Here is a 25,896-nt window from a genome sequence, read left to right as displayed (position 1 = left end):
CAGTCATTTTATTTATATATTGTTTAAATCATGCACCATGCATGTACCAGAAACTGCAGCTGAAGACTCGCTGCCTTTTTTCTATCTCTAGGCATAGAAACCATGCAGCCAGAGAGCAGTGGCAAACACTAACTGGATACATTAACCAAGGATATCATAGATCCTTGAATTAATCCAGACTTGAAAACAGTCAGTGACCGGCCTCCTCCTGACCTTTGAGACTTTGCTATGACTTTTTAGCTTTTTTAGCTATGTGGTTTAAAGCTGGCTTTTGACAAGCTGGAGTGAAAGCACGAACAGATTAAGAGTCTGGTAACCCATGTCAGGTCACGAAGACATTAGTCTGGAGCCAAAAGGAAGACTACCAAATGCATGAATCGCAAAAAAAAAACTTTACATTTTACAGGATCAATGCCTAGGCAAAATAAAAGACAGAAGAAAAAATCTGCATCAGATTTGCATGTCTTCTACATGGCAATGTAGTGATGAGAGGAACTTGTGACAAGGTCCGGGCCAGAGGTCGCACTGCTGTTTTCAATTCTTGGTCAAGAGAAGCTTCATACCTGCCAATTTGGGTTGGTGTCGCAAAATCTCATTGTTAACATTTTGTTTGTATCAGTCAGCGGTGGTGGAATGGTGTCATGGCTGTAGCGAGAGGCTGGAGCTGGAAGGCTGCCTCCTTCCCCAGGGACGTGGTACCAGAGAGCAGGCAAAAGGAGGATGAAGTACACTCAGAGTCATGGGGTGGTCACACAACATTGAAGGTACACTGTTGCGTCACAGTGCAATCCAATACAAAAATCACTAGCATCTATGCAGCATGCCCCAGAGGGATGTCTCTTTACACAATCAACAGACTGGAACTTAGCCCAAAACCAATGAATGTTCGCACAAATAGAACATTTTGATTGTATTTGCTTCTAGAGGATCTCAGATTCTCAACTGAAAGACGGTTCTGCAGTTTCAGTTGTACCATTCACTGAAGACAGTGGATGAGCTCCTCATCATATTTTACATCATAATGCTGCCACCTTGTGTTTATTGAACATCAATGCGATGTGCAATCACTCTCACATGGACAATCCAGTTCACACACAGTCACGTTCCATTTAATGGAAATTATAGTGAGAGAAATCTGCCACAAGTCCACCTGGTCACATTCTGAAGGTCTGTTTACTTGGAGAAAAGGTTTACATACATGACCAAACAATGTTCCAAGGAAGAAATAAAGTTTTGAACGGCCACTTATTGTTACAGAGATGGTCATTTGGGTTTGTTTGGTCAGACTCATGCTAGAAAGGCTGAATAAAATCAATGAGTGATATAAAGAAAGGCTACACTATCAGACCTTTGTCAGTTTCAATGTTGAAACATTTTCAGTATTAGCTACACTTGAGTAAATGCTACAACCAGACCTTTTTGAAGAAGTAGATATTCTTGAAATCATAACCTATCTTTTCAGATCTAACATATATTTAGCAAAGTTTGCTTAGATTCTACTCAGATTTTCAGTATTTTGCTGTTCCTGCCCTTCACATTTTTCAGAACAAAACGTGGTCACTAGTACTTCCCTCTATGTATGAGCTACATAAGCTGGAAATTGAACTGTACTAGAGTTTTAAATCTTCGTAACCTGGTGTGGCCACCAGAAGTGAAAATACAACTCCAATTACCTTTCAAGATTTTGAAAATAGGCTTTCAGTTGACCAAACTTCTCCACCTAAAAGATGGCATGAACAATGTACCAATGATATCCACCTTGATTCCTTCACCTGTTGATTCCTATTTCAAGTAATACCGAGAATGCGTCTTTACCTCTGACAGGGGCACCAGCATTACCTTATACTATCACGTACCATCAATCTCCCTTCTCAACAGCGCTGATTCAGATCCATGCACTGGTGTCAAGTGAACTTAAAACAAATAGATTCTTTGGGACTGTGCTCCACATGCTCACCAGCATGTCAGGATACATAGGTATGATCAATGCTGCCTTCACCTCCTCAGAATGGTTACCAGTGAATTGCAAGTACCGATCATCATCTGCATGTACAAAATTAAATCCAGCTCTTTTTAAATTTAGCTGTATTTTGTTACATAAATTTAAATTAAGTGAGTTATCAAAGGTGGCTTGTTGTCTGTAACTGTATCTGTTGCAGTGTTGGATATCTTTCATTATTATAAAACCTACCTCAGCAGGTACAGGCAAGATTAGCGCAGTCCACACAAAGCCATAGTGATTACGAGCACCACTGAAACAATGTAACACTAAGTTATCCCTTTAACTCTTTGCTGCTAATTGCACCAAATATTAAGATGAAAAATACAGTGATTACATATCTAACAAATGGAACAAACTGTTATTGGGATCACACAGAGGAATGTGGCTTGTATTAGGGAGTGTTAGATACAGTCTACTTCAAAGTTGTACAGCCATGTGGCAAATCAACTGAGTAACTGAAAATCCCTGAAACAAAATTCCACAGTCATCCATATGGCTTAAAATGTTAACACGTAATAGATCCAGGTTTTTCCAGGAGCAAACCTACAATGACATTCTTGCATCAATAACTCCTCACACATTACACTTTCAGACTGGGGAACTTGGTTGAAAATTTTGACAGTAATCATCCTGCTCAGCTCAGGAATACAAACAAAAATCATAGGTGTGCAATTGTTTTAATACATCCATAAACACAATCACTCAACTCTACATTATTCCTAGAGGAAGGAATACTGTGATGTTATAAAACAAATGAAGTTGAACAGATACTACTGGACCTAGGAAGTAAAAATCATTAGTCCACAACATGTTTAACACTGATGTATTCCTAACAATCGGTCTACTGTACACAATGGGTGTAAAGGAAGAGAAGTTACATGAGAGGGGCTTGAAGTTGCATTGGGATAATATGCCTCTCCCAGAATTGTCCTATTAACACATGAAACTCAGAGACTCTTAAATCTTGCCTCGCATCATCTGGAATCTCATTTGTTGCATTAGAAATCCTGAATGAGAAGAAAGGTACTGTTATAAAACACAGAGGTGTATTCCTGTTGGGTTTAAAAGAGTTAACCAGGCAGGTCAGTGAATCCTGGAACTGGATTACAAAGCAACAGGCATCCAACAAGATAGGTCCCCATTCTGTTCATGAAGATTGGCTTTAGGTTTTCAGATCTCTTAAAATGAAAGTACATTTTTAAGCCATTTTGAGAAAGTTAATATCTTGGGTGTCTGGGGTAGACAAGAAAGACCAGTGAATGCATCAGGAAACCAGTCAACATGCTTCTACGTAAATGTCGCTTTCCAGCAGTAGATACAGTATGGCTAAGCTGATTGTCAGTGTGCCAGTCACAAACTGTCTATCTTAGGCAGCTCAGTCCTGTATCAGGAGCAAAATAAATACTCAGGAGCCATAGCTCATCACACCTCCTTAGTACCTCATAGACATCAGAGAAAACACTTCCATCACTTCTAACACAATGGGAAAGAAATCTTCTTGCATGTAATATAATTCAATGCTGTCACAACCTGCAGATAAAGAGGAATCAGAATCTGCTTCTTCCTTCAATTCAGGTCCAAACAACCTACTCAGACTCTCTTAACTTCACGTCTACAATTTAGTGAACACAGACGCTCTTTGCACACACAGCATGCTCATAAATCCATGGTTCTGTCCCTCACTGCATACACTGCAGCTACAGAGGCCTGGACAATCATTCTGGGATCTCAGACAATCTCCACACATTAACCACTGGGGGCCGAAGCCATCTCCTGGGGCCCGACTCACCGTGGTCTCATCCTCATGGAGCACCTGGTCATAGCCACTCAGTGCCACACAGAAAATAATTGCTGTCACATCTTCGAAGCAGTGGATCCATTTCTTTCTCTCTGACCTCTGACCTCCCACATCAAACAGCCTGTGAAGAAAATGGAACAATTTTTCTTCAGTAAAACCTGGGGATTGACAAATGGGTGCAAGTAATTATGAGTTGTGGACTTAACCTGTAGCACTCTCAACATTCAGCCCATTGTTCCTAACTTCCCATGGGACGATACCTTCAGGAGGTATTGATGCCCCCATACTGTTCTACACAGAGCAGTAATATGTGCCCTTGTGGCTGTAATTCCCATTATACGTACTATCTGACCTTGGTTGAGGAGGTTGAGCGTAGGCTGTTCACTTCCCTACTGACAGAATGGGGCATTGAGACATACGTTGCTTTTAGAATCAGTTGCATGCAATCTCTGGGCCAGGAACCAAATGTACACAGGACTTGATAGAATCGACATATAGAAAATATTTCTAATGATGGGAGAATCTAAAATCATAAATACAAGAGAATCACTAATAAATCTAATGAGGGATTCTGGAGAAACACTTTCACTCAACGTGGTGTAAATGTGGAATTTGACACTGCAGAGAGAAGTTGAGGTAAATCAAATAGTTGCCTTCTTAGGGAAGCTAGATGTGTGAAAAAGGTTACACTGATGGAGTTAGAGGAGGAAGGATCAGAAGAGGCTTATGTGGCAGGTTAACACCAGCCTGGGGCCTGGTGAGCCCTGGTTGTACCTCTCTTCCAGTCATACAAATATCTATCTTCAGCAACTGGAGATTTCAAGGCATCAGGTTCTAGTCCAAGCACTGTATTAACAAAAGGCACAGAAGCAGGAACTGGTGTTTATGTAATTCACTGTGCAAAGTGGGCAATGGCTGGCATCCAGGAACAATGAAAGAATCACATGGTACAATAGCATGTGTACTAGCGAGTCAACAGCAAGCGTACAATACAAGGGTGGCACCTTAAAAGGTGATCGATAGAAAGTAATAGGTGCATTGACTAGAAGAAAACCAATGCGGAGATTGAGGGAAAGACTGTGAACTGACGTGTGTGAGACGATAAAGGTTAGGAGAAGAAGGGTCAGCATGCTGGTGAATCCTGTGACATTGAAAATCAGCTTGAGACTAACTTCCCTGCCTGACTGATGAGATGCAGGAATGGGAAATATAGCCCTCATCCAATTCCTAATCAGGTTTGCAAAGTTTCTTCATGCACTTCGATAATGTATATACATGGGACTAAATTCATGCTAAGTACAACAATCAAATCAGCCTTGACATATAACAAGTGCATAATCCCTTTTTTTAATATACACAAGTCCTCAGCCCTGATAATTATTACACAGGAGTAAATCTCCCCATCTTCTTTAATATCAAATAGCAATCTTCATACACAATCCAGAGCAGTCTTCATACAGACATTGAGTTAGCAATCCGAGACACTGTGTCCAAGAGCATGGCATTAAAGCAGGATACAGATTTGGAGACATCAGAAATACTCATTCGATTACTAGATGCAGGTCTTGCACAGGTTCAGGATAATGTGTTGGCACAGTTAAAGTGTATGTGCTGGCCCCTAGCTTAGACTGAGTGGAGAACAGTAGGAACTAAGTACGAAATTGGGTGCAGGATATTGGCCTAGGTATCAGTCTAGAGGGAAGTAGCATAGGTATAGAGTACTGGGTTCTAAACTGTACATCATTCTAGTTACTATCCCCCTCATTTACAATGAGGTATTTTTCAGATCAGTTCTGCAATTGTGTTGAAGTGGTGTGCATCAGTTAAAATTTAATCCCTTTGATTGATTTATTTTAGAGGAAATAATACAGTTTTTTAAAAAAATGTAAATTTTGGTCTTTTATGTTAAATGACTGGTTGTCCTTGAAAAGGTTAATGATCAAAATTCTGCAGTCTCTCAGTGCCCACGCAGACTAATTAATGAAAACCCCCTGCTATCAACTCCCATGATCTCCGACCTGCAGGTATCTGGAGCTGTCTCAGAAAATCACTTAATCATTCGTTACAATAAGTCACTTAGCTAAATGGAAAATCTTTTGAAATGCAAACTAGAGCCTGGGGAATGAAAAACAGCCTGAACTGCTATCCCGAGGGTCTGACCCTCCGTTCTGCAGGTAAGAGGTCACTACTCCAACACTGCCATCGGCATGTGTATTGCAGATCTGTTCCTAAGTGCAGTCATTCTGTTCAGGCTCCCCTGTGATTGAGATGTATTCAGTTGATTGTGGATTAGGTCTCTCGAGGTTGGGACTTCAAATTCCACTGTGACAGGCTGTACAATTGAATTTGCTAATGTACAAGGCAGGTTTAAAAATGGGTATGATGCTGGATTAGTACAAAAGCCTCTCAAATCCACGCTTGTGTTTTCTGCAAATCCATATTAAAATTCTCCAACCAGATTTTTGCACAGCACTGAAACTGCCCTTAATTAAAGCCACAAATGCCATCCTCAGTAGCAATGACCAGGGGGCGTGAATTCTTTACTACCACTGTTTGACATGGTCGACCACACCATCCTCCTCTGAAGTCCAGCTCCGACAGGACTGCTCAAGCTTGTTTTGTTCTTCCCGGTCAAATCTGTAATTACACCATTGCCTCCGAATCTCGCAAGTATCTAACTTTGGTTGTCTGTTCCTCAGCTTCTCCTCGCTGAGATCATTCAAACAAAAGGACTCAACTTTCACGTGTGTGCTGGAGATACTCAATTTAATCACTTCTCTCAGACTCTTCACTGCCCCTTGCGATCTCAGATATTTTGCCAGACGTATCACAGAATTGTTACATTACAGAAGGAGGCCATTTGGTCCATCGTGTCTGCACCAGTTAGTTGAAGGAGCATCGTTGTCTCCTGCTGGTTCCCCATACGCTCACACATTATTTTTATCCACACAATAACCCAATGCCTTCTTGACTGTCTCAATTGAACCCACTTTCAATACACTAACTATTCACTGGGTGAAAAAGCTTTTCCTTACTTGCTCCTTTTGTATTCACTTTCAATTTATGCTCTCTTGTCCATTTTACAAGCGGGAACAGTTTCTCCCGATCTACTATATCCAGCCCACTCTCAATTCTGAACACCCCTATCAGATCTCCTCATATACTTCTTCTCTCCAAGGAGAACAGTCCCAATTTCTTCAATCTATCCTCATAATTATGTAGAGTTGGACGGTCATATGTTCTGTCTCTACACCAGGGCAGTGCAACAGTGATTCTCTGCCCGTTTGTATAACATTAGCATTGGGGTTCTAACATTTTCTGTGCGCTCTCTTAGGATTCCAAGTGATCCCTTTACCTCAGTGAAAGCCTCTTCGAGCTTGTTGTTTGGTTGAACAAAACTTGTGTCGCAGTTGTTTGTTAGCTTGCCGAGCCGGTTGGTTCTCTGGTGTGCAGACGTTTCATTATTCTTCTATACAACATCATCAGTGCAAACTCTAATCGAAGCGTTAGTATTCTGCTTCCTTCCGGATTTATATGATCCTCTGGTGTGATGGTCTTGTCGCTTCTGGTTCTGCTGTTTCAGCGGCGGCCCATGTACGGGGTCTATTTCTACATATTTTGTTAATGGAGTCCTGTGTTCAGAACCAGGCTTCCAGAAATTCCCTTGCATGTTCGCTTGTCCCAGTCAAACTGATGGCCCTCATTGTCTGTGTGTATTGGTCATGTCTTTTTGCTGCCGGCTGGTGTTCGTGTATCCTGGTTGTCAGTTTCCCCCCTGTTTGTCCAATGTAATGTTTATTGCACTCGCCGCATGGTATTCTGTACATCACGTTGGTCTTGTTTACTGTCGGCATGGGGTCTTTAGTCTTTGATAACATTTGGTGTAGTGTTGCTGTAGGTTTGTGTGCAATCATGATCTTACATGGTCTTAGGAGTTTGGTAGTCATTTTTGATATATTTTTGATGTAAAGTAGCGTTGCTAATGTCTCCTGTTGTATCGTATCCTCTGACTGTCGTTTGTTTTGTAGGCATCTGTGGACGAAACTTCTTGGGTATCCGTTGTCGGTGAAAACTTTGTGCAGGTGTTCCTCTTCCAATCTCCGGAGTTCTGGGGTGTTGCAGTGTGATGCAGCTCGTTCAAATACTGTCTTGATTTATCTCTGTTTGTGTATAGTGGGGTGGTTGCTATTGAAGTTAAGGATTTGGTCCGTGTGTGTGGCCTTCCTATATACTCAGGTCCAGAGTCTGCCGTTAGTCACCCTCTTTACCGTTACATCTAAGAACGGGAGCTGTTTGTTGTTTCCTTCCTCTCTACTGAAATTTATGTTTGTGAAGACATTGTTGACAAGTTGGTGGGTTTCTTCTACTTTTGTGCATTTGATTTTTACGAACATGTATATCTAACCCACGTTTTTAGTTGGATTATAGGAAGGACTCTGTGTTCAAATCTCTGCATCACTGCTCTTGCAATGAGACCTGGGATGGGTGATCCCATCGGTGTGCCATTGATCTGTTTGTATATCTGTCTGTTGAACGTGAAGTGTGTTGTGAGGCATAAATCTAGCAGTTTCAGTGAGCTGTCTTTGCTGATGTTGTTGTCGGTGTTCAGGATTGGTGCTCCTGGTCCGTCTCATAGCGTCGCTAGTGTCTCTCTGGCTAACAGTACGTCAATGGACGTAAATAGCGCTGTAACATCGAAGGAGATCATGATTTCGTCCTCGTTGATTTTTGTACCCTTGAACTGTGTGAGAAATTCCTGGGCCGAATGGATTGAGTGTGGGGATCCGCTAATCAGGTGTTTGAGTCTCTGATGTAATTCCCTCGCTAGCTTGTATGTAGGTGTGCTCGGTAAGGAGACTATTGGTCTGAGTGATATTCCAGGTTTGTGTACCTTGGGGAGTCTGTAGAAGCAGGGTGTGTTTGAGCCATCTGGTTTCATTCTGATATAGTCGGTGTTGGTGATCTCTCCTTCATGTTTAAGTCTCTTGAGTGTCTGGGTTATCCTGTTCCCCAGCTATGGTGTGGGGTCTGACGCCACCTGTTGGCACATGGTTGTATCTGCGAGAAGTGCCTGTGCTTTCTCGATGTAGTCTGTTCTGTTCAGAACCAGGGTCATTCGTCCTTTGTCTGCTGATAGGATTGTGATGTTTTCATTCTTCTTCAGTCCTTCTAGGGCCTTTCTCTCCGCTGTGCTGAAGGTGTCTGATTTGTGTTTACAGTTAAGTGCTGGGACTACTGTTTGTCTGATGGCCTGTTGAATTTTGTCGGCGAGTCCATTGGTTTTCAGTGTTGGCTCTTGTGCTGCTAAGAAGTCCGTTTTCCTAGTGCCCCTGTGGTCGTAGTTAAGTCCACGCATCAGGATGGCTTTTCTGTATCTGTGAGTTGTCTGTCGGAGAGGTTCTTTACCCATGCGTCTGCTTTGTTCCTGTCGTCCCGGTGGATTAGTCCGGTTAGTTTCTCCTGTAGGCTGAGTTTTTGTTCCCTTTCTGGTTCTCTGTTTTAAAGTGTTAATGGCTTGTTCCAGTGTTGTGGTCCACTGTTGGTTGGTTGACTTCTGGTACAAAGACTTTTGGTGCGTAATTTCCCATTGGTATCTGTGGAGGCGGTTGTGGGCATCTGTGATCATTGCCTGTAGCATCCTGTGGCTGTTTTGCTCTGTTATTCTTCTTGCTTGTGAGTTGTTTAGTGGAGGTTTTTATTTTAAGCTGTGAGGCTGCACCCGGCTCGTGAGGCATTCATGAAGGACGTGGAGTCGTTCGTGGGTAGCACTTTGTCGGATGGCATAGGCTTCACATTGTCGGGCCTGTTTTAGCGTGTTGCGCCCATAGGTAATTAAGGTCTTAGCAAAAACTTGCAGCAATAAGTATTACATTGGACAAACAGGGAGGAAACTGACAACAGGATACATGAACACCAGTTGGCAGTAAAAAGACATGACCAATATTCACTTGTCTCGATTCACACAGACAATGAGGGCCACCAGTTCTACTGGGACAATGTGACCATACTAGGACAAGCAAACACCAGACATGCAAGAGAATTTCTGGAAGCCTGGTTCTCAACATGCGACTCCATTAACAAATACACAGAAAGAGATCGCGTATACAAACAACAGAACTGGAAGTGATAAGACCATCCCACCAGAGGATCATATAAATTCAGAAGGAAGCAGAATACCAACAATTTGATCAGAGGTTGCACTGATGATTGCCTAGAATGGTAACGAAACATCTGCACACCACAGAACAACCGGCTCAGCGAGCTAACAAACAATTGCATCCACAACCCGAGCTACAAATTTTCGCTAAGACCTTAATAACTTGTGTCTTTTTTTCAGCAATACTCATCTTGTAGAAGCATTTCATCTTGCACTCATTAGGACAATTCTTATGAATTCCAATGTAAAGGGAAAACAGTGCTTTTATTCTGTATGAGGACAGAGTGCTCATTGGTTGGCAACTGGACTGGGGTCATATTAAAACCATCCTGTGGGATAATAGCTACACTAACTGGATCATTTCCTGTTGACTCATGAGCAGGCCCAAGGCTGCAGCTTTCATTTCAGAAAAGTGCTCAGTCTACCTTAGATTACCCAAAGGTTTGTGCAACTAATGAGGTTAACTGTTCACACTACTGCCATGGAATAGCAACATGTGTGTGTTTGCTACTAACAGGATGCTGCCATCATGCCATAAAGATGAATGTGGTGCTAGGCAAATTTCAGCGCTGGTGTGATGCCAGGTATATAGGTCACACATCCCCAAGGCTGGTGGATCACATTGAATAGCATATCCCTGTGGGTCCAGTGCCCGCAAAACTCAAAACAGTGTCCAACACTGGATGTGATTCTGTGATTGGACAGCATTTGTTAAATAATCCCAAGTTTGCTAATAATTACCAGCAGCTACGTATATTAATGCACAGGATCCTGATCTTGGCAGACAGAAAGAACATGTAATCACATTGTGTCTATTTCACCTCAACAAAATAGGTGATACCCATTCTCTGGTTCATTTCTCAGGGCAATGCCTTAGATAAAAAGCTTCAACAAAACATGTGTTCTTTCAGAAATACCTTCAAACTGGTTATACAAGTTATAACTGCAACTTGCACAATGTGTTTTGTGACTGATTGAAGTAACTGTATGAAAGAAGTTTTCTATCTTTGAGGAACACAGTCTGTAAACTACACACACGTGGATGGGGAAATCGATAAAGCAAGGAGATCTCATGAAATGCTTAAGTATTTACTATCGAGGCAACAGCAGACGGGTATCCAGCCCCTTCTATTTATGGATGCACTGGTATTTTTTTTTAAATGTTCAACTTAACACGTCAAATACAGTCATACATAATAGGCCCAGTTTTAACTCTGTTTAAGTGAAAGAGTTTTATAAGTTAGGATCTTGCCAATGATCTCCTTCATACCTAAACTAGTTGCTTCTATTTGGTTAATTACCAGTGATATGTCCAGAAATAGGTCTCCACTATGGGGTTGGGTGGGGGAATGGATGGTATTTGTTGCTCCATTGAACTGGACTCACCTGAAGTGGAGGTTTTTGAACGTAAAATGAGTTTCTACGATGCCAGTGGTCTTCACTCTGGTTCGGAGGATATCCTGCTCTGTTGGCTGGTAGTCATTGCTTCCAATCCGATCTAAGCTGTCTAGGTAACTGTAGGAGAAATGAAAGTAGTTACGAAACAAATCCTCAAACTGCACTGAAAGTGCTGGACTGCCCAACAATGGACAGCATTATAAAGTGATCAGAAATCTCCAGAGGCAATCCGTGGTTGTAAATCAATCAAATAATAAAAGACGAGGCATGACCGGAAAGAACATCATTTATCATCGAACATCAAAACAGAGCCACTACTTGAGGCCTGCATAGGCTTGTTCCAGGCAGGAACAGACAGTTCTAGACCCATCCCTGGGTCCCTTGATATTTTTGAATCAGCCTGTTCACAGGTGTTACTACACACCTGCGCAGCAGTTGGAGCTGAGCCTAGGTCACCTGGTTCAGAGGTACGGACACTACCACAACACCACAGGAGTCCCTGGGTCTGCTTTATAAGTATTTTGAATCAACCTGCTGAGATCTGTTGTGAGACGTTTCTAGTACAGGTGGGACTTGAATGTGGATATTCTGGCTTAGAGGCAGGGACAATACCACTGTGCTACAACAATCACTGGGTCCGCTTTATATTTTCTCTTCTTTCTATATCCAGAAGTGCTACCACACACAACCAAATGGCCGTTTTCCCAGCACCAAATCATCGTGATGTTTGTTTTTAACTACTAACCACCACCAGTAAATGAACCATGTAAGCCAAATGAATATTTACATGCAATGTCCATTAAGGTCAATGCAAACCATCAGATGGTGAGGGGGAGGTAGGGAATGACGGGGGAGATTAAACCAAAATGAAGATGGAGGTAAAGCACTCTATCCACTGTGGTGACCACCTCTCTATAAAGGCATTGCGACTATTGGCAGATTTTGCGTGCACCCTCTCCACTCACACCCAGGCAAGAACATAGCCATGGAAGAGGGTCAGACAGTCAGCAGAAATAACACCCCTCCACAGCCCACTAACTGGACCTGTTTAAAGACAACTTGGCCAGGCTGGGTCTGGCTTATTTTTTTAGGATCAACCTGTTCCAGAGTTATTATCACACACCTCTGGAGGAGCCAGGACTCAAATCTGGGATCTCCTAGCTCAGAGGAAGGGATACAACGACTGCACTACAAGAGCTCCCTTGAGTCTGCTTTTTTTTGAACAAACCTGTTCAGAGATGTTATCACACACCTCTGGGACAGGTGGGACTTGAACCTGGGCCTCTTGGCTCAAAGGCAGGGACACTACCTCTGCACCACAAGAGTCCTCTCAGTTTGCTTTTTTGTTAAATTCGTGGGCACCATTGGCTGGGCCAATATTTATTGTCCATCCCTAACTGTCCAGAGGGCAGCTAAGAATCAATCACATTGCTGTGGGTCTGGAGTTACATGTAGGCCAGACCAGGTAAGGATGGCAGTTTCCTTCCCTAAAGGATATCAGTGAACCAGATGGGTTTTTCCTGACTATTGACAGTTAGACTCTGATTCCCAGATTATTAGTGGAATTTGAATCCAATATCTGCCATGGTAAGATTCAAGCCCAGATCCTCAGAACATTACCTGGCTCTTTGGATTAATAGTCCAGTGACAAGACCACTAGGCCATCACCTACCCTCTGGGTATGTTTTTTTTTTAACATCCAGAACTGCTGTTACAACTGAATGCTCTCCCATCACCAAGTCAAGGTGATGAATTCTAGCCGGGCAGGCCATTGCTTGTTACCAAGGGAACTCCTGCTTAAGGAGATGAATTTGTGATTCCCCATGGGCCTTCTAGGGGTTTTCACACCAACCTATTGCGTTTGGTGACCCCCACACCTGCTGAATGAGTTGACTGAGCCATCACTAGTTGGAAGATTTTCAATTCTGTGCAATGGAATTATATCTTTTGGAGAGGCTAAGGGTTGGAGAACAGGAGAGTTATGTTTTACTTTCTGCAAGTTAAGGCTGTAATTAAGCAGACAAGAACTCTCTCATGTACCCCTTTACTGCTAGTGCCACTGCAGGGGTGAAGGTTACCTGCTATATTTAAGTATCTTAATCTCAGCATTCTACCAATGAATAACAATAATTAACTTCTCAAACTGGATAGGGGCTATTGTCTAACCATATACAGTAAAGTTACTGAAGATATCTTCCTGGCTAGTTCTTTATAGCTTTCTTTGGTCGAAAAACTTACTCAGCTTCATGTGTCAAACAGAATTACTCTTATCTTCACTGGAGGTCTGAAGACGTGGTTGGAATTAGTAATTTGGGATTTCAATGGCTATCAGTTATCAAGTATGATTTTTGCTACATTTTCACTTAAATTGTAAACAGATTCTGTACTGTGTCTGCAAATCACAAAGCCCTGCATTCAGAATAAATATGATTTCACAGTTTGGTAAATCACATTAACTGGGAACAATTACAAATACCTGTCTCACGAAGCTCAATGCAATATAAGCACAAAATCAATAAACCAATCTCTGATAATTTCATTAAACATTACCATAGCAGGTTTTAACAGAGAGTCAACAGCAGTTAAATACTAAGCATCGTCTATTTCTACTGGATGCATCACATCATGTAGGTATGAATTATTCATTCATTGATTTCCTCCAATTTTAATCCAATCACAAATTCCCTCACTTCAAACCCAATCCCACTTGTTCAAAAATTCCATTACATTTAACCCAATGCATTGATGATTCTTTCAGTTGCATTATAGTGTGAAGGGGCAGCACTTTGCATTGCAATCTATCATGCTTTGCTTTGTAGGGTATGTATGTTTTTATTAACCGGTTCTGAAATGTTATGGGGCAGGTGGAATTAAACCCAGGTCTTCTGGGCCAGAGGTAGGGACACTGCCACTGTGACACATTCCTCTCATCAGATATATATTGATGACTGTTTTAGTTTGGAGTTTATAGAGATTAGTACAAAGTCCTGCCAAGGTAAAGTGTCACATTCCTCTCTTCAAACTGCATTGTGATTGGAGCCATGCACAATCCTAACTCCTGTTCAGCAAACCAAAACTGGTGAAATAAAACGAAATAATTTCAACAACAATTTTGGGAGTACTGCACCAATTTGATTTAGTTTAAATAAGGCAAGGGATAGCATTATAATCAAACCAATTCACACTTGATAGTGGAGCATCTTTCAAAATGATTTAATTACATTGGTTTACATACAAATTAATGACATAAGTCTTTACCCATCAAAATCTGTAAGGAAAGGTAATATATTTTCACAGGAGAGTGAATTTATAATCCAGGGCTCTCTGATGGGAGTGGCATTCACAAGGAGCACAGTGATGTGGAAATGATGAGTGTCTAGCCCTTGATTATATCACTATTAATTTTAGTGGACAGAAAATAATGGGTTGCATTGCTGCAATTCACTCACTCTGTGACAGCTGCTCCCCACAGAGGGTGCCAGCTTATGGAATCACCCCTGGCATCTATTTATGTCTCTTAAAGATTAGCGCATGGAAATTCAGAATTAACAAGCACTTTAACATTGAGTAATCCTGCAGTTGCACAGTCTGATTTTTAAATGGTCTTGTAGGTTTGTCAGGGTGGCAAGTGATGCCTGTTTGTGTTAGTAGAGGTAGAAATGCTTCATATATCCACAGGGCAAATATGACAGAGTGTCAGATAATGTTCTATGTACAAAATTATTAACTGCCCAAAGGAAATTCTTCACGCATTCAAACTGACACTGGTAGGTGTCGTTGCCTTTGAACAACTGTAGCCAATATCAGGGGACAAATACCTAACATGCCTCTGTCTGTTATTTTGACGGCAGCAATAACGCAAATGATAATTGGAGGTCACATTACATGATGAGATATAACTCCATGAATGACCACTTTTATGTAATACACAGAACTGTTTTTTTTCGAAGTGAGCCCAGGCATCGAAGGAGTACTCAGTTTTGCTATGAGTAAAAGGGACAACGATTGATTGAACACCTATTATAGAACCCTCTGATTTTCCATCTCAATAGCAAAGTTGCTGACCTGTTGAAGCCAATCATCTGTTCCGCACCCCACAAAGCTGAAATGCATACAACTGATACTTATGCATGTATTTCTAATTCTCCTACCCATTGCCTCGGATTCAGAAATTCACTCTCACACAGCCCAGCTGGCTAAGTACAGTCAGTGATGAAGACTTGAAGCTTTCTGAGCAGAGTGAGGTTTTACATTATTTCAAACATCAATACAACACATGGAGCACCTGAATGATTGCAGTTCATAGCAGATTTTATTGGACAGTATTTGAAGAGGTACTGCCTGTGGAATCCCAGTGTATATTCTGGCACAGGTAGGAATTTACTGGATCAATGATACGCTGAATTTTTACTACCTCTGAGAATTGTGCATATCAGCAGAGAAATCCCACGACAAAACACAGAAAGGCTGTTCATTTTCCATTTGTGGATGCTTTGCTGCAACTTGTTTATGACTACTCAATAAGGAGGTAGTGCAATAACAACAATTTGCAGATATTTGCTCACACTGTATCACACTGAGCCACTTCACATGACTACCACTAAACAAATTTAGATACCAAGTTGTGTGAGGAGGTATTAGACAATGCCTTAGAGGAGGTTTAAAGAGACAGAGGGGTTGAGAGATTTAGGGAGAGAGGTCCAGAGCCTAAGGCCTAGGCAGCTAAAGGCATAACTCCCAACAATGGAGGGATTAAAATCAGGGATGCATGAGTTTCTAGAATTAGAGAAGGGCAGATATTCCAGAGGATTATAGAGATGGAGGTGGTGATTTGGGGGGTGGGGGTGATGAGGTCATAAGAACATAAGAAATAGGAGCAGGACTAGGCCCCTTGAGCCTGCTTTGCCATTCAGTAAGATCATGGCAGATCTTTTTGTGGACTCAGCTCCATTTACTCACCCGCTCACCATAACCCTTCATTCCTTTAATGTTCAAAAATCTATCTTTGCCTTAAAAACACTGAATGAGGTAGCCTCAACTGCTTCACTGGGCAGGGAATTTCACAGACTCTCAACCCTTTGGGTGAAGAAGTTTCTCAACTCAGTCCTAAATCTGCTCTCCCTTATTTGGAGGCCATGCCCCTAGTTCTAAGTTCACCCGCCAGTGGATACAACCTCCCTGCTTCTATCTTATCTATTCTCTTCATAATTTTATATGGTTCTATAAGAATACCTCCCCCTCACCCCAATTCTTCCAAATTCCACCGAGTACAGTCCTAGTCTACTCAATCTCTCCTCGTAAGCGAACCCTCACAATTCCAGAAACAACCTAGTCATGGAGGGATCTATTAGACTGGGAGAAATTGTAGGGCAGTGGACACAGGGACGGCAGATGAGCAGGACTTGTTGTGAGTTAATTACAGGCAGCAGAGTTCTGGACAACCTTGGGTTCACAGAGGGTGGAAATGGGAAGCTGAAAATGATAGCTGCAGTGTTGTTTGCCAAGAAATTGACAAACGAGCAGTAATGGATGGGTTGAGGGAGGTTGTGGTGAGGTAGATATGGATGTTGTCAGCAAAAATATGGAAGTTTCTGCTGTACGATGTCACTGTGGGCTAGCATGCAGGATAAGAAACAGCAGGGATTAGCACAAACTGATAAGGGGAAAATGAAATAACACAAACGGCAGCAATTATATACACTGGAAACATTGAAGATTGTTGGTTCTATTTTTACTGACAGACTGGGGGAGGTACTGCTCCAGACATAAGGCTCATATCAGACAATGTACAAAGTTCAGCTTACCAGACGCCTGCTGCTGCTCAGAGACTTTAACTATAACATATCACAAAGCCAGTCTATTCTTCTGCGCCATTAAGATGTTTTTAACAAGTTTGGCAGGACTTTGCACTAGCTACTATCATATTTCAGCTAATGGCTTTTCTCTGGAGAAGTTGGGATTGCAACCCAGGCCTCCTGGCTCAGAGGCATGGGCGCTACCACCACCAGAAAAGCACTGACCTGCTTGCATCATAGCTAATAAGGTGACATAATTCGGCTGTTCAATTCTGACTGACTGAATGGGTCAAAGTGAATGCAGCCCCGGGTCAGGGCTGGCATTAAAGAAAGACCATTCCATGTGGTCCAGATGACGGACACAACTCACCACACTGATTTAAGACTCAATCAAAATTGTCTAAGTCTCATGCCGAGACCTAGCCACAGGCTGACTCAGTGAAACAAGTGCTCAGTCACTGGTCATGTAGGTTGAGAAGGTGTTGGATAAAGGGTCTAACTCCTCTGCTAATGTGATGCACTTGTATTCTCCCAAACCAAACATCTGCCAATAATACAATTTGGAGCTTTTTTGGGGATGTTGGGGGTTGTGATGCTGCTAGCAGATACAATTTTCTGCATCACGATAACAAATTTTGTATAATTACACATTAAGGCATCCTCCTTTCCCATTCATCCTTCTGTTCATCATCTCTTCCCTGCAAGCCCAGCTGATTTTGCTGTTCCCTTCCTGTTGTGACTTCATCTTTATATTGTTATCAGCGTGGGTTCTGTGGGAGCACTCCTGTTTCTGAATCAGATAGCCATGAGTTTTGAAAACATTAATTCAGATGCCCACTTCAATGCAGGGTTGGGAAGGTTTTGCACTGTCAGAGATTCATCATTCAGACCTAATGTTAAATCGATGTCCTGCCTGCCATCTCCATTGAAGACATCCCGGGTCCTATTTACTAAATGGTGCAGGCTTGGTGGCCTGAACCATCTCCTTCTGTGCTGAAATGATCAATAATCTGTTCACGTAAGACCTGCCAAAGGCCCTCATCTAAACATCACTCGGTACAAGCATCAGCTACCCACGCCCACACTCCACAGCAGCAGTAAAATGTTGGTAAGTACAAGTCATAGCACATTCTGGCCCACAGATACCAACAGAGATTCAATCATGTGCATTCTGCTCTGCCTTCAACAGCACCATAAAGCTAACATTATCACTGAGTGACACCCTGAGTAAATTATTCAGTTACTCTGCTGTGAGCATTCATGGTCCCAGGGTCCTCACACTCAGGGTTTGCTGGAGGACAAGTGGAGCTCACTGATGCTGCTTCTCTGTTTTTGCTGCTCATTACTGAGCATATTCAGTATGCACCTGTCAAAGAGAACTGCTTCCAGTACCTTTCCAAGGCAAAAGCAGATCTGTATTACAGCGGGTACAGGAGATCTCTGTAATCTTGTATACTGTCAATAATCTGCCAGCTGTTCAGATCTGTGACTGTCCTCAAGGTATAGCCACAATAGCCTGTTAATGAAGTAACACACCATTCTGGTTTCCTGTATTCTGAGTAAGAGAACTCAAACATATTCATATCATTAGCATCAGCACAAAAGATGGAGTACTTCTGGATCTCTCCCAATAAAGTTGCTCTAATGCAATTGTATTTTTCTAATACTTCCTGATACAATCCATCACAACCTTTTCATTGATGTGCCTCACTGTTGGCAAGGAACATGTAGAACCAAATACTTAAAGCCAAGAGATAACAGACAGGGGATCACATAAGTGTTAAGGTGCAGAAGGTGGTAATTTGGCCTATCAGGTTCAATGTTACTTTTATTGGTGATGTCTAAATTGCATTGAGTGTTTCGGAGAGTCTCTCACAGCTAGTCCGAGCAAGTTCCCTCACCTATCTTACCAAACTCACCTCGTTATTTATCAACCCCAACCCTAAGGTATCTCTCACGTCTGGTTTCCATCCCGTCTTAACGTACCATTTCCAGGGCAACTCACCACTCAGCAGATATCCCAGGATTCACAGGTAGCCTTGTGCCCACACCATCTTTGAAAAACCTTAGATGCACACATGCACGGGCACTGCCAGTCCACAGCTGTCCTGCATAGTTCCTGGCATTTGCCCCAGACAGGGGGAGATGTATACCCCAGTGTGTGTCCAGGGACATGGAGACCCTCCTGGATGAGGTAGTGCATAGCTGACACTTCCTCTTGTCCCGAGACTAGCAGGGGGGGAGTCAAGACACCAGACCCTGCCACCCCAGTTAAAGCAGTCTCAGCCATCTGGAGAAATGCCCAGCACTGTAGGAAGAAGGTCAACAGTCTTCATCACTCTACCAGCATAAGTGCTACCATCTTCTCTCCAATACCTCACACCCATTCTGTCTCCTTTCCTGTACCCACCTTCCACCAAAATTCATGTTCTAACACTGTCACTATCGCCTGCAACATCTTATCCACTTCCCTTCATCCACCACAACTGATGACACCAATAGCCCTGCATGCCCTCTGCAGTGCCTATTCAGTCACATGGAATATCTTCGCACCTGCACCAACAGTAATAACTGTGCCAACCCTCTTTTCAACTTCCACAATACCTGCCTCTCTGTCATTTCAGGAGCAAAACAGACTGCAATACAGCAGAAAGAGTCAAGATGGGTGGTGTGGTGCCTGTCATTTGGCCTCTCACCGCTTATGAAGAGAGGATCCTGACTCTTATTGCTCCAAACAGGGCCTGGACGAGTGTCGGAGGCTACCCTTGACTTACTGCACTGGGGACCATTAGTCAAAAACCTGCTGATACCTATCACCTTCCTGGCTTTGCGTCTGCCCTAAAAAGCATGGCACTCCAGCAGCAACATAAGCAAGGTATCTGTGGCTGAGAGGACAAACCACACAAAAGCAAGGCAAGGCAGTTCCTGGGATGCTGCGGGCATTCGGGTAGGGTGAAAGAGAGTTACACAATAACAAGAAGAGTAAAGCCCAGTGATACAGCCTGGTCCAGTCCACCACACTTCCAGGTAGTGTATTGCAGACGTAAACTTGCTGTGTGAAGTTTTTCTCATATTCGATTTACTTCTTTTGCAAATCACTTTTTAAAAAAAATTCATTTGCAGGATGTGGGCATCACTGGCTAGGCCAGAATTTATTGCTCATGTCTAACAGCCCAGAGGCCGGTTAAGGGTCAACCACATTGCGGTGGGTCTGGAGTCACCTGTAGGCCAGACCAGGTAAGGGTGGCACTTACATTTCCCTAGTGGACATTTGTGAACCAGACTTTTTTTTTTCCCCAACAATCAACAACAGTCATGGCCATCATTTTACTCTTGATTCCAGATTTTTATTGAGTTCAAATTCCACCATCTGCCATGGAGGGATTTGAACTTGGTCTCTGGATTACTAGTCCAGCGGCAATATCACTAAGCCATCATTTCCATCATTTCAAATCTTTGCATTTCATTCTTGAACCATTTACAAGTGCAAAACAGAGCCTTCTCTCCAAGAAAAACAGCCCCAAATTTTCCAAACTATCTTCACAAATGAAGTTTCTCATCCCTGCAAATATTCTCATAATGCTGTATGGGGACAGAATATGCTCTCTGCTCTCATGCTCTATGTCACTATTAATACAAGCCTGGAATACTGTACCGTATGTTTCATTAACTGCTTTCTCCACCTGTCATGCCACCTTTAATGACTTATGCACATATACGTCGAGGTCTCTCTACTTCTGCACACCTTTTTAGAATAGCACCTTTTCTTTTGTACTGTTTCTCCACGTTAGTTGTATTGCCTCATACTTCTCTGCATTGAACCTCATCTGCCTACTCCAATAATGCCTCAATGTCCTTTTCAAGTTCTACATTATCCTCCTCACACTTTACAATGTTTCCAAATTTTGTATTGTCTGCAAACTTTGAAGCTGTCCCTTGAATGGTAAATCTAGGTCATTAATGTACATATGAAAAAGCAAGGGTCCCAGCCCCAGACCTTGGGGGGACTCCACTACAAAACCTTCCTTCAGTCTGAAAAGTATCTATTGACCATTACTCTGCTTCCTATCCCTCAGCCAATTTTGTAGCCTGATTGCTACTGTTCCAGTTATTCCACAACCTGTAATTTTTTCTGACAAGTCTATTCTGTGGCACTAAATTAAGGTACATTGTACACAGTGACTCACTGGGAAAAATGGAGAAAAAGTTTCCAACATAACGATCAACATTACCATTTTTCTAAATGAAAGACAAAGACCAGTTAGTTTGGGTGTAGTGGTCCATGGTGATCCCAGGGAAAGTGGGTGAACCTGCTCTTGAAAGCCCCGGGCAATAAATGCTGGCCAGCTAGCAATGCCCATGTCCCATACGTGAATAAAAAGAACCACCGGCGAAAATCCACTTACAGGGGCAACCAATCAGAAAAAGATCACCCTCTTTAGCAGAGTGAAAGGAAATACTGAAGAGCTACTCCTCCAAATCACAGTCCGGTTCTCTCCTGTGCTTGTGGCTGATTGGTTACTAATTGGTTTACCAGTAAACAAGTGTGGGAGAGAACCACATGTGAGTGGAGAAACAGCAAACAGCTGGGTAGATAAATGCTGTCAGTGAGGAGAAGCCAAGTTCCAGGAATGAGGGCAAGCAGGGGGCTGACAGCCAGGAACGAGGGGGTTGGGGAAGAACAAGGTCAAGGAGCATTTGGCTGTTGGTGGGGCAAGGTCCAAAAGCATGAGGGACTGAGATTCAGGAATGGGAGGCTGAGCTTAGGGTGGGACCAAGTCCTGGATCTGGCTGGGAGCCAACCAACTCTTCTGATAACAGCAGGAGAAGGGAGAGCTCCAAAAATGTAGCAGATGCTACTGTAATGAGCACTGTGCCAATTATATATTTAAATCTGAGACTGAGGTCTGAGATACGGTTAAAAGGTTAGTCATTACCTGGTTAAAAATATTCCAGCTTTGTGCACATGGCAATAGAAACGTATTAGCTCTGACCTTACCAGTCTGGAGAAGGTGCATTTTGGGTGATCATTTTTCTTATGTATATGTACGTCAGTTATTTTAATAAAAACTTTTGTTGCTACCTTATTTCAATTTAAATACTATGGTTTCAAAGGAATTAATGCTTTTCTTGTGTTGTGGCTTTAAGTTTAATGGTGGTAATAACCATTGAGGATAATGACGAATTCTTCTAACTCTGCTTCTGCGAGAATTGAAATACCAGAACACAAGTATGGAAAATAATATAACTATTCAATAGAGGGATTCGCAAATGAAAAAGTAGTCTCTTAAAAAGAATGGGCAGTAGGCAAGAAGAACCCTTACAAAAGAATTTTGTACCTTGCTATATCACCTAATAAAGGAGTTGGTGAGAATGAAAAAGCAGCCCCTGAAAACCACAACTAGACAAAAAGTCAAATCATAGCCCTCAAGAGGAGCCTTTGAGAAAGAGAGGAAACATATCATGCCTTTATGTTCCTATGTCTGATGCTCACTCTTAAAATTTATTCAGTGTGTATAGGACATCAAGCTAGGGAAACAGTAGGTAGAATTCAAAAGGACTGGATTACAAAAGTAAAGAAGTGTTGTGCCAATTATATAAGGCATCGGTGAGACCACACCCAGAATATTGTGGCCGGTTTTGGTCTCCTTACTTGAGGAAGGATGTGGTGGCACTGGGGGCAGTTCAGAGGAGGTTCACCAGGTTGATTCCAGGGATGAAAGGGCTGTGGTACAAGGAACAGTTGAATAGCTTGGACTCGTATTCATTGTATTCATTGGAGTTCAGAAGAATGGGGTGTGGGGGGATCTGATTGAGGTATATAAAATGCTAAAGGAATCGATAAGGTGGACGTTGAACAGATGTTCCCCCTTTTGGGACAGTCTTGAACAAGAGGTCACAGATATAGAGTGAGAAGTGGTAGGTTCAAAACTGAGATGAGGAGAATCAACTTCTCTCAGATGCTTGCGAATATGTGGAACTCACAGCCACAGAGTGCAGTGGAGGCAGAATCAATCAACAGATTCAAGAAAGAAAAAGACATGTTTCTGATGGAAAGTACGATAAAGGGCTCTGGGGAGCAGACAGGAAAGGAGTTGAGACCAGGATAAGATCAACCATGATCATGTTAAATGGCAGAGTGGGCCCAGAGGGCTGTTTTGCCTTCTCCTGCTGCTAATTCCTATGTTCCTATGATCCAGGAGACTTATTAATTGTATGTAAGAGAACGTGGAGGGGATGGGCAGGCTGGGCGGAAGGCAGGGGGTAGAAACAGTGGGTATAACTTGCTATCAAAATCTGATCCGAAAGTTTTTGCTTTCATAGGATGGAACCAAGGGCCCACATAGAAAAATGTGGATATAATGGGTTGATGGACCAAATACTGCAATCTCATTGTTTCAGAATTTATTGTTACTAATTTAGTTCAACCCTTTTTAATTAAAGTTTGAGAGAAAATGTCATTGCATTCATGCAGGCGACATTGTTATTCTTACTTAGAATTCTCTTCAACACAACGTCCAACTCTGTGAGCTATACTTCAAAAGGTAAAGATCATGGTGCAGTGGTGCCCTGCAAAGAACTTAATACTCCTCCTGAACACAGGGCTGATACATTGTACGTGATTTCCGTACCCCTATGTAATTACTCTGATGCATTGTGTGTGGCAGGCAGCGAACAGAAGTTTGCAGGAGATTAAATGGGTTATAGTGTAATTGTATGTAGTGTAATTGTATGTCATTATTTCACACACAACATCAGACAAGCCATCACAATTGAGATATTGCCTTTTGAAATATTATAATTCTAAAACTGCACCAAAAACTCAATTAATATGATAATAATCCATTAGAATGCGATTTATGTGCTACATTATTATAATCCCCTGTGTTTGCCTCTTTTGAGCTGATGGAAGTGTAATCAGCTGGTCAAGTGTATGTTTTTGTTGAGGGTAGGAGGATTCCAGCAGCCTGTGGAATATTTTAACCTTGTTTCAGGCAGCTCAGGGTGCAGAAAAACAAATAGCAACACTTGCTGTCTTTCAGGAGCTTTTACCATCTTGCTTCTTTATCTCGTGTCTTTCCATTTGCTCCTTACAATCTCCTAATCTCATGCTTTTACCCTCACATGCAGACTGCTTCCTTTGTGAATTGTTTCTGCTGGATTTACAAGCACTTTACTGAAACTGAATCGAATTCAAGCTCTCCGTGCATTTCACATTGTTAAATTTACTATCTGTTGGTATTTATTATATACCCTGCTGATGCACTTAGCTATCAGCATACGTAAAACCTGCTCCACATCATTCAAAACAAAAGGGAGTGAGGGCCTTTGAACAGGCCCTGAGCAAAGTGTGAAAGACAAGTTTCCAAGGCTGCATCCATCAAACCATCAGGAACAGTTAGGGTTTAGAAATGGAAAGGTTCAACCTCATTTTACTTAATAGAGTCTGTACTCTTTACCCTGAGGGAGTGGGTCGGGCATTTACATTGATAGTCTCTTTGTAGCAGCACTGAAGCTAAGAGATCTCTTGGTATGTTGAGCTTTTAATAAACCATTCACTGATGTACTGCAATGCGCAAGTTCAACACGGTCTCTGGATTACAAATCTTACGACATCTGGATCAGTTAACCTTGTTTGCCATCTTGAATTCCCTCACTCTTTCTGGGCTATTCCTGAACTGAATCACTGTCCAGCAGAACTCAAGGAGCTGAATGCTGGCTGTGTGGCAAAATGTGACCAGGAATTAAGTGGGGGAGCTGACTTTCCTGAAGTCCCCTGGAACCTTCAGGAATGGAAGAAGAATCTTCAGCACAGGGCTGTGAACACCCCGGGAGAATAAACATTGGGCCATTTAAAACAAACTGTATGCTGTTTTCATTTCTTTTCAACAATTTGTTACAAAAATTTTGGAGATAAGAGAAAGATTGCTTCATTGAGAGTGATGAAGCAGCCAGTCAACCAACAACTTTCCACTGATGAAGGAAGACTGTGCACTATGAGGTTACCATGGAATTGGGGGTCATATGATAAAACCCCCAGGATAGACAACTGGAGCTGGAATCAAGAGAGGTGTGGTCATGCAGACCACCAGTTGACAAGGCATCTAAAAGATGCAGAGGATCAAGTGACTTGAAATGTGAGAGCATTGGCACCAGCAGTATTGGAGATTGAAATTGCAAAGAAAGTTTTTCCTATTAAGCCATGAAGTGAAAAATCTTTATCTCATTCATGGCTGGCAATTTCAACATAGTTTTTAACAGCTGAATGGAATTAAACTACACAGTTACCGAACCTGTTATTTACGCTGCCCAAGAAACACATGATAAATTGCCCAATTAAACAATGCAGCGATGTTAGCTGCAATATTGCTAATTTAATGAGTTTTATTGTTCATTTCTAAAGCCACAGCGACATCAGTTGACACAGCCTCAAGTCCTTCGCATTGTTGTCAACTGTTTATGAATACTGAAGCAACAAAAAGCCTGCCTAGCATTTCAATGTAACTATAACATTTTAAAAAAATTCATTTTGTGGGATGTGGATGTCTTGTTGCCCTTGAGAAAGTGGTGGTGAGCTGCCTTCTTGAACTGCTGCAGTCCACCTGCTGTGGGTTGATCCACAATGCCATTAGGGAGGGAATTCCAGGATTTGGACCCAGCGACATGAAGGAACGGTGATATTTTTCCAAGTCAGGATGGTGAGCGGCTTGGAGGGAAACTTCAAGGTGATGGTGTTCCCATACAT

General features: G+C 42.3%; 1 protein-coding gene across 4 annotated transcripts in view; it reads right to left on the bottom strand.

The window, feature by feature from the left end:
• The window catches only part of LOC109916540 (guanine nucleotide-binding protein G(o) subunit alpha), a 218,083-nt gene that overhangs the window by 25,427 nt on the left and 166,760 nt on the right, over nt 1-25,896 (bottom strand). For all 4 annotated transcript variants that reach the window (XM_048605785.1, XM_048605786.1, XM_048605787.1 and 1 more), the window contains exons 5-6: nt 11,344-11,472; nt 3,792-3,921 (exon numbers count right to left, since the gene is read on the bottom strand). In XM_048605785.1, the coding sequence (XP_048461742.1) occupies nt 3,792-3,921; nt 11,344-11,472 (259 nt within the window). The remainder of the gene's footprint in view (nt 1-3,791; nt 3,922-11,343; nt 11,473-25,896) is intronic.

Source organism: Rhincodon typus, chromosome 15, assembly GCF_021869965.1.
Source record: "Rhincodon typus isolate 14 chromosome 15, sRhiTyp1.1, whole genome shotgun sequence".
Taxonomy (NCBI): Eukaryota; Metazoa; Chordata; class Chondrichthyes; order Orectolobiformes; family Rhincodontidae; genus Rhincodon; species Rhincodon typus.
Note: the sequence above shows the minus strand (reverse complement) of the source record. Positions and strands in the feature narration are given on the sequence as shown.